Below are 18,140 nucleotides of genomic sequence, written 5' to 3' on the forward strand. Positions count from 1 at the left end.
TGCGGCCGCACAGGGCGGGAACACGCCTCAAAATAAATAAAAAAAATTGCTTCTTGAAATGGTCATGTCGATCCTTACCGCTTGTATGGGTAATTTGCGCCTCCTTGAGGTCAACCATATCGCAGGAACAGTTAACTGGCCTGCAATTTCTTTTCTTCACTGTTATGCTCCTTAGTATGGAATTGAATGGAAAGTTGTCTAAGATTGACGCCTCGAAGAAACATTACGAGGTTGTGACCTTTACCATGGCAGCCCAAGAGGATGACGAGGATGCGGTGAAGTCTCAAGCTCACTACATCGCACAGGTAATAATAAAAAACAAAATCATAAAATTTGCAATTATGCTACATTATTTCGTCGGGCACCGTCACTAAAACACGACTCTTTTCCACTAGGCTGCGCTGGAGAAAGCGGAACTCAAGCAGCAAGGGGAGTGTCTGGATAACAAAATCCGCAAAGCCGAACAGGAAAATAAAGCTCTGGAGAACACGACTCTATTATTCCATTTCAGTAATACTGGATTTCATACAACAGTCGTCAAAGCGAAAGAAGCCAGTATGTAAACCTGACTGTTACACTCTTATCAGTTGCAATACAGTATTTCTTATTTTCCTGTAGACTTTAAAAACCTCTGTAGATAGTCATCTTTATTTATGGTGTGAATGGTGACCTGCTCACGTTTTGCCCTGCCCCTTGTGCCACGTTTCTCCAAACAACTTCCAAATAAAGTTGCGCTTTGAGATATGAGTGACGCGACTTGTGACTTTTCAAGTTACGAGCTGTTGTTTGGCCATTTCTCTTGCTTTGACTTGCGAGCAAAACTTTCAGATATGAGTGTGTATGGTGGCAGTGAGCAATTCTTCTTCTTCTTCTTCTTCTTCTTCAAAAAAAAGGATTCAAACTGTTTGATGTCACTCCCACTTGAAGTTTACTGTCAAACTAAACATAAAACAAAGAGAATTACAAATTGAGTATTGAAAACAATCAAATAGCTTTGCTTTAAAATCAGTTTAGCTAGATGCTAACAAACAGTGCAAACTGCCTTACACGGACTATCAAATAGCATCGGTGTCGCAGTGTAATAACCCTTTAATAATAACCCTTTAAGCAACAGCTGACTGTCCATGTTTATTTGTATGGCTGTATGGCCTCCAGGTGGCCAAGGAAAGAGCAACACAAGGTCCATTGTATTGAAATAAAAAATGTAATTATGTCATTGCTGTGTGTTTTTATAAAGTACAGTATTATAGCAACTATCATTCTTGTTACAAAACACATAACATTTTTGTAGTTTTTGTGGGAGGCTGAAATAAATTAATTGAGTTTCCATTCATTTCAATGGAGAGAGATGATTTGAATACAAGTGTTTAGATCTCTTCATTTGTGAATTTACCATGAAAATTTGGGAATGTGATAAGTAGTTCACAGGATGTCCTGAATGAGCTGACCATAATTAACATACTGTTTGTATATATCTCCTCCTTCCACATTACACTCAACTGATTCAAACCATTCCAACTTTTAAGTCTCACATTTAACATTTCATCTATTCAATTCATTCCACAGCATTTCAGGTCAACGTCAGCTAACCAGCATTTGCACGCAATTCCGACAGAAATTCCATTCTCTGGTTTTACTATTGAGTTGTCAGTCCACTGTAGCATCTGAAATGCAGATCAAAGCAAATGTCTAAGTAACAACATTTGTGTTTGCACGTCAGCTCCAGAATATCAGGAAAAGTTTGAGCTTGAAGAACAGCTTCAGGTAGCCAAGGAGACGTTGGAGTCCAAGAGGCAACTCGTTCAAAAGCTTCGTGAGGAGCTACAGGTACTAAAAGCCACATTTGTTAAGCTCGACCTCATGAGAATTTAGTAAGATTTAATAAACAATGCTGTGTATTTTGAAAACAAACTTTTTTGAGGGGATGTGGGGTAAACTGACAAAAGTTTCCTTTTTAAAATACGGATGGCCGTTTTATGACCGAAGATAACACAATACGAACACAACTAATGGACAAACAATTGCACAGAGGTGCCAAAAATTGTACAACGTACTTAAGTAAATGCTGCCGCACGCCGAGCAATGCAGCCGAACCCGACCGAACTGTCGCGCAGTGTAATTCAGGTGGCGTCGTAACGTTGCGGGTAACAGCCAATCAAAAATGGACATAAGCTTTCACACGTGCTGGAAATAACAAAAATGTAAGCAAGTAAGAGACGGCCGGCACCCGCACCACCACCAAACCATACAAATACAATATATAAAGTATACATACATTGTGTTTTACAACAATGCTTAACTATATTCATCATTTATAATGTACCTGTGGATGAAATAGCGAATCATGAGGCCAAAATGTACGCGACCGATAGGTACGTTCAAGTGAACGGGAGCAAGCTGAGCTTTTCCTTTTATCCCCACTATTCTTTCTATTCTCGGCCACGCCCTCTCTCTTTAGCAACTCGCTTCTTTGTGGATTATTACTCACTTTTTATGGTTTAATAAATGTGATGAAGTATGATATACATAACTGCATGTTGAGACCCAGAAACATATACAGGCCCTCCATTTAAGGTTGCAGGGCGTCCATACAGTATATATCAAATCACGGGGGCGTGGTGCCGACTGTCATTTAAAAATGATTTTTTTTAATTTTTTTTGCGATGGTGAGGTCCAATTGGGTTTGACCGCATCGCGCAGTGTGTGGCGGGCCACAGAGTACTGTTACTTTAGAATGATATGAGTCGAGTAAAAGTAAAAGGTAGTCCTCCAAATAAATACTTGAGTAAGTGTAAGTACTCAGTAAACAATAAAAAATAACTACTCAAGTAATGAGTAACTGCTCAGTAACTTCTGATTTATTGTTTTTTTTAATCAGAGCATGAACATCAAACAGACACAAAATGAAATACACAAAATCTACAATATGTACAGTATTTTATGTGCATTTTCTGCTTGCAAAATCTATATGTTCAAATATGTTTATACTGTGTCTAAAAAGTGTGTTTTAATAAGTTTAAATGTGTTTAAAGCATGTGCCAGAGGTAAAAAAAATATATATATTCAGATTTTTATGTGGTCTCACTTCATCGTGGATTTTCACTTATTGCGGATGAATCCGGAACCTATCCCCCGCGATAAACAGAGGTTAACACTATCACTGTATAATCACCGCCCAACAAATTGGTGGCAACTACATAGGTTTGAAATCAGAAGTAAAATTGTTTGTTCAACATTTGTTTTTTTTTTGTTTTTTTTTTTAAAAAGGGTATTACCTAAATTCATCAAAAGTGAAGGCAATTCAAAATTTTGGTCTTTCAGAAATAAACATAAAGTACACAGGTGCACATAATTTGCTCCAGGCATTGAATTTGACATGTGTCCTTGGAAGTATGTCCCGAAGCATCATTCCTTTCTTTTCTTTTCTTTTTTTCTGCTGTCTCAGGAAATTAACAGTGCCTTGAAGAATCGACTACAAGCCAAACAGGATCTGGAGAAAGAAGTCAGGCAGCAAATGGAATTTAACGATTCTATCAATGAGATGCTCATCACCGCCACCAAGTTCAAACCTCACCTCAAATCGGCACTGCAGCAACACTTTCAGCAGGTTGTGCTCTTCAAGGCATTTGTCTATCTGTCACCAATGAAGTCATGCGGACGAAACGAACATTTTGAACAATTCCTCGTGGTAAATTGATGTCGATCAGTGATTCCAAACCTCTCCATATTTATTTACTCCAAATAATGGAAGCATGTTTGTCCTTGGTGTTGCCATTCGGAGCTATGCCCTTGCACTAAATAGCAGTAGGTACAATTACCTGCATATCCACATAGCTTTCTGTTTAACTAAACAAGCCCAGATTTCACACTAAGTACATTTATGAGTAAATCGAGATGAGCTAATCCTTGTTTAAATATTTATTCTTGATCGTCTGTAGATGTAATAATGCTTACTTGTGTGCTTCTTCCAGGCCAATCTACTTTTTCCATCTCTTGCCACCCCTGGCATAAGTCGAGGGTCCAACCTGGTCAGCAGCTCTCTCTCAGTCAGGTCAAACACGTTATTTAAAAAAAACAAAAAACTTTAATCTATGTTTTGGGTGAAACCCACAAATATCTTCTTTTTTTTTTCAAATACAGTGGTACCTTGACTTATGAGTGTCCCAACTTTCAAGTTCTTTTTTTTTTTAGTTACGAGCCATCGCTTGGTTGTTTTTTGAGCCAAAATTTAAATTGCTTGTAATCTTCAAATATGCCAGCGACAGAAGGAAGTGGGAAAAAAATGGGCCAATTAAGGTACAGTAATGAAACGAGAGCCAAAGTTGCCAATATGAGAACACTTGCAAGGAGCTGCTGTAGACCACCACTCATGCCCAGATGCTCACGTGCAGATTAACTCGACTCAGGCTCCTGACATTATGCATTACACCACGCCCCTTAAAGCACACATCCAGCGCACGAATACTAGAGCATACATATAGTAATTACTCTTCATATAGGCAGTTTATTGCTTTACATTCTCTTTTATTATGTTTTTATACAATAGAGAGCTATTTTTCTTTATTAAGAACGCGTAACAAAAACATTGTGTTGTTTTGTTCTGAGCTTGGTCACAGAACAAATTAAAGTTGTAAGTCAATGTGCCACCACTGTTGGGGAGTAATGAATTACATGTAATGATATTATGTCATTGAATTACAAAATGTATGTAATCGTCATCCATTATATTACTGGGAGAAATGTTTTTTGGTATATATAAAACATACATTTTCCAACTCAAATGCAACAATTTGTAATGCAACAATTTTATTATGTATTTCAATTTCAAAATGTTTTTTTGATCAGTTTATTAGTTGTGTAAAGAACAAATTTACGGTTCATTCCAAAATAATGATCTATGCTATTAATCCACTTGTTTAGTGGAAACATCCACGGATCCTGTTGATGCATTCATTCAAAATGAAGACAAGTGATCCAAATGTAATCAAATGTAATTCGTTATATTACTTTGAGAAAGTAATTGAAATAATTACACTGCCTTTACATTTTCAGCAGGATAACTTGTAATTATCACCAAACACACTTCCAAAATAATCTTCCAAACACTGGGTACCACTATGTAAACGTTTTCAGCTATACAATGTTTCAAGTGTGCTGCATTTCTGTATTGAAGTACATTCTTCCCTTTACCCAATAGGTGTGCTGCATTCTCAGCCAGTAGCCGCAAGCCTTCTGATGATCCGGACACAACTGTGAAGACTGTGATTCTGGGCAAGGATCTGCCCTAACATTTTTGCCCTGTCAAGACTTTTGGATGGTCAGGAGCTAAGCCCTTGACCCTCTGTCCTTGCGACTGTGTACTGGATTTTATGTATGTCCTTATGTGGCACTCGCTAGTAAATTAACAAGTAAATTCCAGTTCACAACTATCGGGCAAGGCCAGAAGCAAAAATAGAAGCCTGATGAATGCAGGTAATTGCTGCATTGTACTGCAGTTCTGTTTAACTGAATGTAGACCAAACAACTGAAAACTTGCATTCTCTGACAATATTTTGTGCGAATACTCAAGAGAATTCACACATATTCATGTTATTCCGCACCTACATTTTGTATTTGTCTTATTCAGCCCACTTTTTGTCCTTCCACTCCTTCCACATTTCTCAATTGATTCAAAATTCAGGATATTCAGGATGTTTTTCAGTCTATCAACATGAGAGACATGCCCATTTCATCAAAAATATCTTGGGATTTTCCACTGAACTCCATATTCATTGTATTAAATATATGTCATGTTTTTAGAAATGTGTATTGCTCAAGCTTCCACACTTAAATACTAAAACAAAACAAAAAAAGCTTGCTTGCTGGACATTTTTGGCTAATGTCAGCATTTTATGAGCACTTGGTGGAATTGCAAGCTGACTGTGGTGTTTAATATATACTTGCTATTTCACTATGATACAATGGACATGTTACACTTGATAACGCCCAGCTACACACATAATGATGAAAATTACAAAACAAAAGTATAAATATTTACTCTGCAACTATCCACCGTTTCAGCCTCCATTGAAGACCGGCAAATTGCTGGTCGTAATGTCACTGAAAACATCAGAGTTAGTTTGTTTTTTTAAGGGCAAGTTACCCCATCATTACAGGGTGGGCAGCAATTTCAGGGATATGTGTAAAATATTCAATATGCTTCTGAAAATAAAATATACATGATCAAAATGGCTCATTCTATCAAATAACAATAAAAATAAATAAAACGTATTTGACAACTTTATAGTTAGCAGAGCAGTGTGTGGGACATGCCAAAATCATGAGCATCCAATGAAGAAAAAAGGTATAAAAGGAAGGAAACACATTGTGCTGGTATGTCTGCAAACGTTTGACCGCTTATATAGTAATACATGAAAGTTCCATTCTGCTACATTTTCATGGCGACTGTCATTCTAATGAGCACACCAAAAGCACTTTATTGTGATATTGACCTTTTTCGCATTCCCAAAATTTCCGTCAGCTCTTCACCATTCACATGCAATTTCCACAAAAATTGCTTTCTCTAGTTATACACTGTTTTTACTTGGATTATGTACAATAAGCTATAACAGGTATTTTACCTTTTTTATGGAGTTCATTGGAATATAGAATATTAAGTGGGGAAATAAATATACACAAATATTTTTTGTCATGGCAAGTATCATTGACAAAACCTGATACTCTTCTTAATATGTGAAGCTTCTACATTTTTACCCCAGAACATTTTACCAATAAAGCAGCAATGTGTACCACAGCTGTTGTCTTGGGAGTTACTGAAAGATTTTGCCAATGACAATGTTAGATTTTTTGTTGTTGTTGCTTTTTTTTATTTTTATAATGACGCATTTTTGTATTTTGTTTGTGCCCTGCTGTGTGAGTGCGTTTGAGGCTTGGCTGCTTACTGCCTCCTCCTGGTGCTCATGTTTAAAAAAAAAAAAAAAAAAGACCGGAATGGTTGCTAGGAGCGACTGACAACAAACACCAGTCCTCCCAGTTTACAGCAAGAAGCCACTGGTTGTAACACAGCTAAAAAAAAACAAAACTTTTGATTTCAATTTAGACCTATAAATTGGGGTGATTTTGGATTGATGTATAATGTTGAGTGTTGCCATGGCAGTTTTCCCAGAGATGGGCTGGGAGGAGTGTTACGCTGTTCCTGGGCCCAATACTGAAAACAAGGCTTTAATAGAAGAGGTGAGAGATTTATTTTTTGAATACATCACTAATCTTATATTTTATTTATTTGAAATTTGGGGGAAACGTACAGTGTTACTGTTTTTTTTCTCATGTTACACTGCAACGATATCTTTGAAAAAACAAGAAAAAAGTAATGAAGTGAGGATTTATTACTGTATTTAATTTAAGCAGTTATCTGCCAATAGAACAGGAAAATTTGACGAGCCAAAAATTGTTTAAGTAAACAGTCCTGAAACTATAATGTATTTTTACTGCCTACACTTAGAGATATGATATTTCTTATTATGGGATAAATTTATTCATAACCACTAATAAAACGCTTAACAATTTATAATAGCATATTAGGATTTTTAGGGGGGGGGGGTGCTTGTTATAATTTTTATTCTTTTGGTTAGATTTAATTTTTTGCAGTATGACTTATTCTTCCTTTTTTTTGTGATACATCTTTCACTTAATTCCTGTCATCTGATTACATCACAGATTATCAAGAAAAGGAAAGAACTCTGGCTATTGAGAAGCAAGCGAGAGAGTCACAAAGATCAAACGCAACTGGCAACGGAATTCTTGAAACATGTTAAAGCAGAGCTGGAAAATATGGAGGTATTTTCTTTCCCACAAGGTAGAAAAAGTGCAATGTGAAGTTACAGTTCTGAGTACAGTGGTGCCTTGAGATATGAGTGACCCGGTTTACGAGATTTAAGTCTCAAGCCGTCATTCGGACACTTTTTTTGCTGTGACTTGCGAACAAAAATTTGAGATACACTGGAAGGTGGCAGTAAACGCAACTCACTTCAATATGAGCAGCAGGTTAGCAGACGGAACAAATCTTCAAAAAAGAGGCTTTAAGATGTTTATCGCCACTCCCAGTTAAAGTTTACCATCAAACTAAGCATACAACAAATTTCACGTTTATTTAAAACAAATACACAACTTTGCCTTCTGCTAGCTTTATGCAAACACATTATGCAAAACGCCAGAGACGGCCTAACAAATAGTATCCATAGTTGTGGTGTTATAACCGCTTAGCAAGGGCTATTTCAACACAAACAGTGGAGCAACACATGTTGACAGATAATATACTGTAGCAATACTCACAGGATAATATTCTTTATCCGCTGCAAAGAATGACTAATATTACTGCAGCTCACTGAGGAGCTGTGACCTTCTCCATGTATATCCATATGTCTGTATCGTACTGCTCCCGGGTGGCCAAACCGCGCACACCAGAAGGAGCAGCACAATGTCCATTGAATTGAAGCAACAAAGGTAGCAAAAACTGTTCAATTCTTTCCATTCTACATGTTGTCAGAAATGTTTGTTGTTTTTTGGGGGGAGGCTGGAACGGATTAATGGCATTTTCGTTCATTTCAATGGGGAAGATGATTTGAGATACAAGTGTGTTCAGTTAGGAGCATGGTCATGGGACCAATTAAATTTGTATCTCAATCCACCACTGTGTATAGTTTTTGGGACATTTTAGTGTGGTGGTGTGCCGTGAGATTTTTCTGCCCCCAGGTAGCCGAGGCGCATACACCACAAGGAGCAGCACAATATCCATTGAACTGCAGCAAAATATGTGGCCATAAATGTTTAATTCTATACATTATATTTAATTATGGCAGTACTGCATGCTTTAATAAGTACATTACAACAAGCTATTTTTCTTATTAAAAAACAAACACCTTTTGGGCGGAGGCTCGAACAAATACATTTATTTCAATGGGCAAACTGATTTGAGGTATGCATACCTTGAGTTATGAGTGTTGTCACGCAATAAATTAAACTCCTGTCTCAAGGCACCGCTGTATATGCTGTGTGGTTGTTGTGCAAAGGCTCTGTGCCAGGCCAAAGACAGAGAAGCTGAAGTGGAGATACACCTCACTGCCATCGCACAGAGAGAAATTGGCCATCTGACGCAGGAGAACACTCAGATGGAAAACGAGCTTCGATCTTTGGCTGAGAGGAAAAACATGCTGGAGGTCCATAAACTTCCAAACTTTTTATTTTAATATGATATCACAGATGCCACAATGTGACTACTGTATTAACCTTTGCTCATATTATCAGAGTCACATATTCAAGGTGAAACAAAAGCTGGAGCACTTTCGCATCCGAATGGACTGGGACCAGCAGGCCATGGATTCTTTTTTGGATGAGTCGACACGAAAAGATGACGACGTGATGGCCATCATCAAGTACGCGCAGCAGGATGAGCAGAGGATCAAGGTAATGAAGCTAGCTTGTATGGATAGTTTGAAGGCCTTGATCTTGATGGTCTGTCCTGCAGTCACTCACTTTGGCCATTGAGAGGACAACGCTGGAGGCCAATAAAAAGCGCAAAGGACTTGACATGGAAATGACAGAGAATTTATCTGCACAGGTAAAATGTAGCAAACTCTATGGTTGATTATTTCATGGCTCTTGTGTATGTGACTGGTGTGGCAATTCCATGTTGAGAAAAAGCATCCTCACCAGTGGAGAAGAAAGAAAGGAATTTGAATGAGGTGCCGTATAGGCCGAAAATAATATTTTGTTCTTACACATACCAAAAAATATCTCTAAAACTCTTACACACACTCCAAAAGACAGAAAATGTTCCAAATTGGCTAGTGAGCGTGGCGGTATTACCCGCAGATGCTGAAATTCACCCACATTTGTCGGGTAGCCGAGTGTTAATGTGAAGCCATATATATACAGTTATCTCATGCTATGTATACCTCAAAGAACAGAACAGAACAAACACAATTGTTGTCATCTAGAATCAAACATTTCCCATTTTCCACCCAGATTGCTTTAGACAAGATGACAGAGAATTTGCAGCAGGCTCACCAAGAAACTGAGCAGATCATCCACCAGTGGGAAAACACCATCCAACAGATGAAGCAAAGAGATGCTGATATACAACAGTGGGCTCTGGTAACCAGCCGCAAATATTACCAACACAATGTGAACACTGTCAGGGGGTTTTCTACATAAAATTTAGAGCCGGCCAACTCTGCCTAATTTCGGATAGAAAAGAGGCCTGAATTTCCCATCCTCAGATGATCAGGATGGTACCACACCTGCTTTAATTCGACCTAAGAAAACCCCTGACAATACACACACCCGTATAACACACACAAGTCCATCTGTCATTCTAGAAACTTGCAGAGACCAACCAAATCATCAGGGAAAGGAATGGCTCCTTGACAGAAATGAAGCACCTGCACGACTCGCAGATGAATGACAACAAGCAAAAAGAGGGGAAATTGGCCACAGCCAATCGTGAGGCTGCAAAACTACGGCAGGAACTGAAGGAGCATGAGAAGAATTATATGGAAATGCAGGATGAGGTGAAAATGTCTGAGCAGATTATAATTTCATACAGTGAACTCCCGCAAAAATCAGCAAATAATTTGGCAACCGACAAGAAAGGTTTGTAATTGCCTATAATTGCCACAAGATGGTGGCAAAGCACTTTTTCCAATTATAAAGGGCTTTGGCCTGACTAAATGAAGATTCCCAAAAGATTCCTGAACAGGCAAATGCCGAACCGCGAATATGTGAGGGTTCAGTGTAGTCTATCTAAAGTTATTGTGTATTTGACTTGTTTGACATGTGTCTGCAGCTAAAAAGTTTTAAAACCTCACTGGATAGAACAACCTCCACTGTGGAGTTGATGAAGTCCCACATCTCCAGGCTCAAGGAAGAAATCGAGAAAAACAATGTCAAGTCAGCCACATTTTCTCTGTTATTTTTCATAGCTGTAAATGGTTGACATTGTAGGGCTTGGGTAAACAAGTTATTTCTTAATGCCTGAATGTAGAATGAAGCAAACCTCGGCCCAAAATGCTGCCCTTGAGGAGAAGCAGAAAGCTGTGACGCAGAATGCCCTGAGTGAGAAGGAGAAAGCTGCCCAAATGGAACAGTTCCTCACAGATGAGGAGCAGGCCATAAAGGTGAGAACTCATACACTTCCAACTTGTCAGTATTATATATATTATTATTAACTTGCCGGTATTATCAGCAAATGTTATGTTCCCTGCATGTTGTGGGTATGGACATCAGAATTTACAGTTTATTAAATTTTCCATGACCATTTCATCACAAAAATTAGTCGGCGTCATCAGAATTTGTCTCATCTGGCACACGAGGTTTATTGGGGAGAAAGTAAGCACTAGGACTCTTCACGAATCGGTACTAACTCCAATTGGCATTTGAGTCTCCAGAAAAAAAACGTCAAATCAGAATTCTTAGATTCGAATCACAACGATTCAAAGACTAAATCACTACTTACTTTATTCTTACAAGAGCTGCATTTCCGTTGCATTTCCAACCATCCATTTTCTGTACCGCTTGTCCTCACTAGGGTCACGAGCGTGCTGGAGCCTATCCCAGCTATCTTCGGGCAACCATTCGCACTCACATTCACACCTCCGGGCAATTTAGTACGGAGCCCTGGCGAGGGAGCCAGCCAGCTAGCTAGAGAGGAGGCAGCTGGTCCAAGGCAGCGAGTATTTACAACACAGACAGACACAAAACTAACCAGAGTTCTACCTTTGGCCACGATACGGTTTAGGATCCTGGTTAAAGTAAGCCATTTTAAACTCCAAAGAAAAACGTTTCTCACAGGGAGAAGCGGAAGCCAAAGCGTGGCAGCTAAAATGCGCCAGCGTACTCTCTTTCCGGTTCAAACGATAGTTTTCAAATAATCAAATTGGAGCTTTCATTTGCTGGACTTTTATTTGTTGGAGTAATGGTTCGATTCTGACTTGGAAGTAATTCGTTCCTCTCAACACAAATAGCAAATCGGGATTTAGAGGGCAAGTTCAAGCCCTAGTAAACACTAACAGTCCTCTTCATCGTCGTTCTTTGTTTACAAGAGTGAAACCTGTAGATTTGCGCTACAACCCAAAGACCTGACGCAGACTAAGTGATAAAATCGCACCACAATCAGGCAATAAAACGGAATATGGACACCTATCTATAACTCATTCTTCATGCCTGACTATCTTGGCTTTGGTTGGATGGTAGGCTAGTGGACAATGGATGGATGGATGGAATATATAGTATAGGGGTTAACAGCATATTAAAGCAACAAAATGTCACTATTGCTGTATTATTAATGTCTCTAGCTTTTGGACTTCAATGCATTAATCACATCGGATGGTGTGCAACAATGTTTTGTTTTTGTTTTTTTAACAAGGAGCTGGATGTCCAACTGCGTGACTGCAGGGAGGACCTCTTCCGTTGTAAACAGCATGTTGACAACCTCAAGAGAATGGAGAAGGACTCTTTGGCCCAAGAGTTGTGGAGCAAATCTACCATCACTAGTCTGGAACGTGAGCTCAGGAAACAGGAGAAGCATTTGATAAGACAGCAGATGATCATGAGTGAAAAAGTATGGAAACTAAAACACCTAAAACTGGACTTGTGCTACTGCTTTCGCACACATGCCTTTCTTTCACACACTTGCGTTATAGGACTTCCAAATTATCCTTTTGGAGAAAAAGCTTGCACGACTGAAAGGTGTTGATGACTCAGATGAAAAGCAAGTGTTAGAAATGAAGATCAGCGAACTGAGCAAAGCCCTGGATGAGAGGATGAAGACGTCCAGCAAGATTATTAACGGAATCAAAGAGTCTGAGGTCTCAGCGTGCGGACAGTAGAATTCATGAATCTTGACTAATATTTCCAACTCATTGGATATTTTATCTCTGACAGAGTGATATGCGCTATTTGAGGAAAGAGAATGAGAGGTCAGTAGCTGAGAAGGAAGAGCTATACAACAAAGTTGAAGAGTTGAAGCTAATCAATAGTAATACTGAAAAAGAGCTGAAGAAACTTGGCCTCCGTAAACAGGTACCGTGCTATGTAAAATATTTGACTTTACATTTTGACATTTACACCTGTAAAAATTGTGTGACAGTAATTCATTAAAATATGCTGACTATGTATCGATTTTGGATAACAGTAGTAATGATGCAGTAAAGTGTCAAGCACAATACTTCAAGATCCACTATGGATCAAATTGTGGGAAACCTCTCTCTCAAAGTCCCTCGGTCATGTGAATAATTAATAATTACATATACACTACTCACAAAAAGTTTGGGATAGTCGGCTTTTGAGTGAATTTTCACTTCTCTAAACTTTGTTCAGTGTTTCACTACTTTTTGCTGTTCTCTAACAAGGAGCCGAATGGCAAAATTCCCAACAGATGTATGATCCATGAATTGACCAATACATTTTCAAGGATGTCCATTTCTATGACTTTCTGTGACTCTTCCAGTCTCTCTGTTGCAACCTGATGATGACACTCTGTGATACTCTATGCTCAGTGACCGAATATCCCTATCTTTTTGCACTGTGTGCCCCCCCCCCTCCCCCCCCCCCCCCCCCATTAGGAACAGATGGTGGAGCAGAATATCTCCAAGCTGGAGGTGAAGCGTAAAAGGGATCTTCTGTTCAACAAAGCCAACAGCGTAGTGTCCTTGGAGAAAAGGCAACTGAACGTGAAGAAAGCCATTCAGGAGAGGCAAGAGGAGATCAGAGTCTACAGTCAAATGCTCAGCCAGGAACTGAAGACTACAGAGCAGGAGAGACAGAGAATCAGGTATAAACATTGACTCTGTCATACCTGTATCGTATATATCAGAGGTACGGTAAGTCTCAAGTCTTAACCTTCAAGTTTCAAGCAAGGCCATCATGACTGAGGCAAATTCAAGCAAGTCAAGGCGAGTTCTCACCAAATTTCAAGTCAAGGCATTACTTGGCTTAACAAATCATAAGTCCAATCAATCTTTCTCAGTCACAATTTAAATATGCCTGTCTCGACTTGGGACTTGACTCGGGACTTGAGGGCAAAGACTTGAGACTTACTTGTGACTTGCAAAGCAATGACTTGGTCCCACCTCTGTCCAGTATGTACAAGCCACCATGGCAACTTTTCATAGGCTATTTCCCACTAGTTAATTAAAAGGTGGTTCCTTCTCAGTGCTGAACTGAATGGAAGGTTTTCCAAGATTGACGTCATGAAGAAACATTTCGAAGTTGTGACCTTTACAATGGTGGTCACTGGAGGGGATGAGGAGGATGCAGTAAAGTGTCAAGCACAATACATCGCCAAGGTGAGAAGACCTCACACACCATTAGAAATATTAAATGTTACGTGGCAGTCATTCCTAACCACTGTCCTGACACATAAGTGTGCCATGAGAAATTATCCAACTCCACCTAATAGGTCAGAAAATTATTTATTTTCTGCAGAAAGTTTTCGTTTCATCGATCTTTGCCAGCAACGTATAGTGACAGGAAAATCAATTAAATGCTCTTCCACTAGATGGCAGAAGGTACAATTAACTTCTGTATCAGCTGGGTCCCATTCATACAACACAATAATAGCTTTGTGCTCAATTAAACAGCCAGATTACACACTGAGTGAATAATTTTTTTTAGTAAACTGAGACAAGATCATCATTATTACGCTGGACGCTTACATGTTAGGAAGCTATAGACCCATCTCAAATCTCCCTTTAATAGCCAAGGTTGTTGAGGAAGTTATTTTTAATCAACTCAGCATTTTCTTGAACTTAAATTGACTTTTGACAAATTTCAATCAGGTTTCCAAACACATCACAGTACAGAATCTGCTCTTATCGAAGTGCTAAATGATATATGGTTGAATACTGACTCGGGAAAGGTGTCATTTCTGGTCTTGTTGGACCTCAGTACGGCTTTTGATACTGTAGATCATAATATACTGCTGAACAGGTTGGAAACGTGGGTAGGACTAAATGGAACAGTCCTTAAATGGTTCAGGTCCTACCTGGAGGAAAGGAGTTATTTTGTAATCATTGGAAGTGTTCAATCTCTTCGAATGGCAACGACATATGGGGTCCCTCAAGGGTCAGTTCTAGGACCCCTCCTGTTCAGCCTGTATATGCTACCCTTGGGTCAAATTCTTCATAACTTTAATTTTGACTATCATAGCAATGCAGAAGACACACAGTTATATCTAGCAGTGTCTCCAGATGACTACAGTTCAATTGAGGTGTTGTGTCACTGCCTAAAACAAATAACGAGATGAGCCAAAGTGTTCTTCAATTAAACCACAACAAAACTGAGATATTGTGTTTGGCAATAAAGAAAAGAGGATTGCTGTTAGTAAATACCTGGAGTCACTCTCATTAAAAACCAAAGACCAAGTCCTGTTCTGATCGATTCCGACCTGACTTTCAACAGTCATATCAAATCAATTACTAAAACTGCCTTCTACCATCTGAAGAACATATCCAGAGTGAAGGCTTGTATGTGTTAAGCAGACCAGGAGAAGCTCATCCATGCTTTTATCTCAAGTAGACTTGACTATTGTAATGTTCTTCTGACTGGGCTCCCCAAAAAGAGCATTAAACAGCTGCAGCTCATTCAGAATGCTGCAGCTCGGATTATGACCAGAACAAAAAGGTCAGAGCATATTACTCCAGTTCTAAAGTCTTTACACTGGCTTCCAGTCAGCTTTAGAATACATTTTAAAGTTCTGTTACTGGTATATAAATCACTAAACGGTTTAGGTCCTGAATACATGAAAGAAATGCTAATGGAATATAAACCCAGTAGGGGTCTGAGATCGACAGTCTCAGGTCAAATAGTGGAGCACAGAGTCCAAACCAAACATGGTGAAGCAGCATTTAGCTATTGTGCTGCACATAAATGGAATAAGTTGCCAACATAAGTGACGTCAGCCCCAAGTGTGCATGTTTTTAAGTTCAGGTTAAAAACTCTTCTTTTTCCCAATGCTTTTTAGAGCATTTCCACTTTTAAATTATATTTCTTGCACTGTAAGCTGTTTCAATTGTACTTTTATTATTTTTTCCCCTTTGTTTTAAATGTTTAGCAGCTGTTTTTTTCTTTGTTTTTAAATGCTTTTAATCATGTAAAGCACATTGAGTTACCTTGTGTATGAAATGCGCTATATCAATAAATTTGCTTTGCTTTGCTTTATTTCAGTGTACAGTATATATAGTTTTTGTGATTTTTGTTTGGTGGTGTGCCGTGAGATTTTGTAAAATATGTGCCTTGGCTCAATAAAAGTTGGGAAACATTGATTTCGCCTGTGTACCAACACCTACAATATGTTCGTTTCCACTAGGCAGCGCTAGAGAGAGCAGAACTCGTGCAGCAGGGAGAGTGTCTAACTGCCAAAATACGCAAGGCTGAGCAGGAAAATAAAGCTCTGGAGAACACAACTCTGTTATTCAATATCAGCAATTCTGGATTCCACACATCAGTCAACAAAGCAAAAGAATCCAGTAAGTCAACATTCTTTTCAGTGACTCTATGAATGACTTGCTCTGCTCTCTTTGGTGCTTATTTCCACTACTTATTCTTATTTTGTCAGGTCCAGAATACCAGGAAAAACTCGAGATGGAAAAGCAGGTGTGTTTGATTGAAGACACACTTAAATACAAGAGAAGACAAGTCAGAGAGCTTCAGCAAGATCAACAGGTTATTCCTATTTATCACACAGCTTCGCCTCACTGGATTCTTACTGTAGTCCTGAATCATCAACTTAATGGACACATCATAGCATGTTAATAAATCTCCTCACTGAGTTGGGAGGAAGAAGGGAAGTGGCAGTAAAACAGACCATAATTCAGATGTCAGGGGGTCAGGTTGGTGCGAGAGACTTGTTACATACAAGGTGTTGTTTAACCACAAGTAGGAGAGTAGAAATAAGTCTTAAAGCTGATATCCATATTTTCTGTATAAATGTCTTCCTAATTATATATTTTTTTACGATTGGAGGGCTGAGATTCCTGCTAATATGTAACTACAACATTAAAAAAATTCCTGTTCGCTGACCAAACTTCCATAAACAAGCATTGCTCACATGGTCAATGATATACAAGCACAACTTTTCCCCACACCGGTTCTCTATTTGTAGTAACAGAAACAAACTTCACAAGAACAAATTTATTTTCTTTGGATAGTGGTTTAACTACTTTATTCACCAGAAGCTGTGTTTTATTTTTTTATCAAGAATTTCTTCAGCACTATGGGATACCTGTAACTCCTAAACAGTTTGCTGTTGTCTTTGATGCTAGTCCTTCTGGCGTATCCATGCTGTTTAAAGATTGTACTATTTTTGAGGCTGCACTCAATGCTCATTACACTGATGTTTTTGAGTCCCCAATTGGTCGAGGGTATTTCAACCCAACGAGCTGTAAGATCAATCGCAGGGCTCAGGCCCTTTTCCAAAGAGATGATGTGTCTACAGCACTTCGTACATTGTACTGGGACCCTCGGGTAAATTACTTAAATTGGAAAGGTATCTGGAATCTGCCTCAAAACTTCTATATTGTATATCAGGTGAAAGAAGTTTCGTAGAAAATTAATTCATCGATGTTACCTTGTGAAATCCATCCATCCATCCATCCATTTTCTGAGCCGCTTCTCCTCACTAGGGTCGCGGGCATGCTGGAGCCTATCCTAGCTGTCATCGGGCAGGAAGCGGGGTACACCCTGAACTGGTTGCCAGCCAATCGCAGGGCACATACAAACAAACAACCAGTCACACTCACAGTCACACCTACGGGCAATTTAGAGTCTCCAATTAATGCATGTTTTTGGGATGTGGGAGGAAACTGGAGTGCCCGGAGAAAACCCACGCAGGCACGGGGACAACATGCAAACTCCACACAGGCGGGGCTGGGGATTTAACCGGGTCCTGTGAAATCCTTTTTTGTCAAATTTAATTATGACCTAGATCTGAACTGTAAACTGTGGCAGGATATCTGTAACTGTATTTTGGATCATATATTTAGAAAACCTGCGACTGCCTGGCGACCAGTTCAGGGTATACCCCGTCTCTCGCCTGAAGATAGCTGGGTTAGGCTAGAGCGCGCCCGCGACCCTATTGAGGATAA

At 39.2% G+C, this 18,140-nt stretch overlaps 1 protein-coding gene across 1 annotated transcript in view; it reads left to right on the forward strand.

Annotated features, from left to right (window-relative positions):
• Positions 1–18,140, forward strand: part of ccdc39 (coiled-coil domain containing 39) — a 30,164-nt gene that overhangs the window by 7,863 nt on the left and 4,161 nt on the right. The window contains exons 14-35 of the mRNA XM_061694383.1: positions 176–305; positions 396–555; positions 1,721–1,827; positions 3,446–3,607; positions 3,972–4,051; positions 5,198–5,261; positions 7,132–7,233; positions 7,717–7,836; positions 9,069–9,215; positions 9,304–9,462; positions 9,524–9,616; positions 10,024–10,152; positions 10,377–10,568; positions 10,844–10,947; positions 11,042–11,174; positions 12,422–12,616; positions 12,699–12,863; positions 12,940–13,077; positions 13,620–13,828; positions 14,210–14,342; positions 16,364–16,523; positions 16,613–16,719. Of these exons, the coding sequence (XP_061550367.1) occupies positions 176–305; positions 396–555; positions 1,721–1,827; positions 3,446–3,607; positions 3,972–4,051; positions 5,198–5,261; positions 7,132–7,233; positions 7,717–7,836; positions 9,069–9,215; positions 9,304–9,462; positions 9,524–9,616; positions 10,024–10,152; positions 10,377–10,568; positions 10,844–10,947; positions 11,042–11,174; positions 12,422–12,616; positions 12,699–12,863; positions 12,940–13,077; positions 13,620–13,828; positions 14,210–14,342; positions 16,364–16,523; positions 16,613–16,719 (2,989 nt within the window). The remainder of the gene's footprint in view (positions 1–175; positions 306–395; positions 556–1,720; positions 1,828–3,445; positions 3,608–3,971; positions 4,052–5,197; positions 5,262–7,131; positions 7,234–7,716; positions 7,837–9,068; positions 9,216–9,303; positions 9,463–9,523; positions 9,617–10,023; positions 10,153–10,376; positions 10,569–10,843; positions 10,948–11,041; positions 11,175–12,421; positions 12,617–12,698; positions 12,864–12,939; positions 13,078–13,619; positions 13,829–14,209; positions 14,343–16,363; positions 16,524–16,612; positions 16,720–18,140) is intronic.

This window comes from Phycodurus eques, chromosome 13, assembly GCF_024500275.1.
Source record: "Phycodurus eques isolate BA_2022a chromosome 13, UOR_Pequ_1.1, whole genome shotgun sequence".
NCBI lineage: Eukaryota > Metazoa > Chordata > Actinopteri > Syngnathiformes > Syngnathidae > Phycodurus > Phycodurus eques.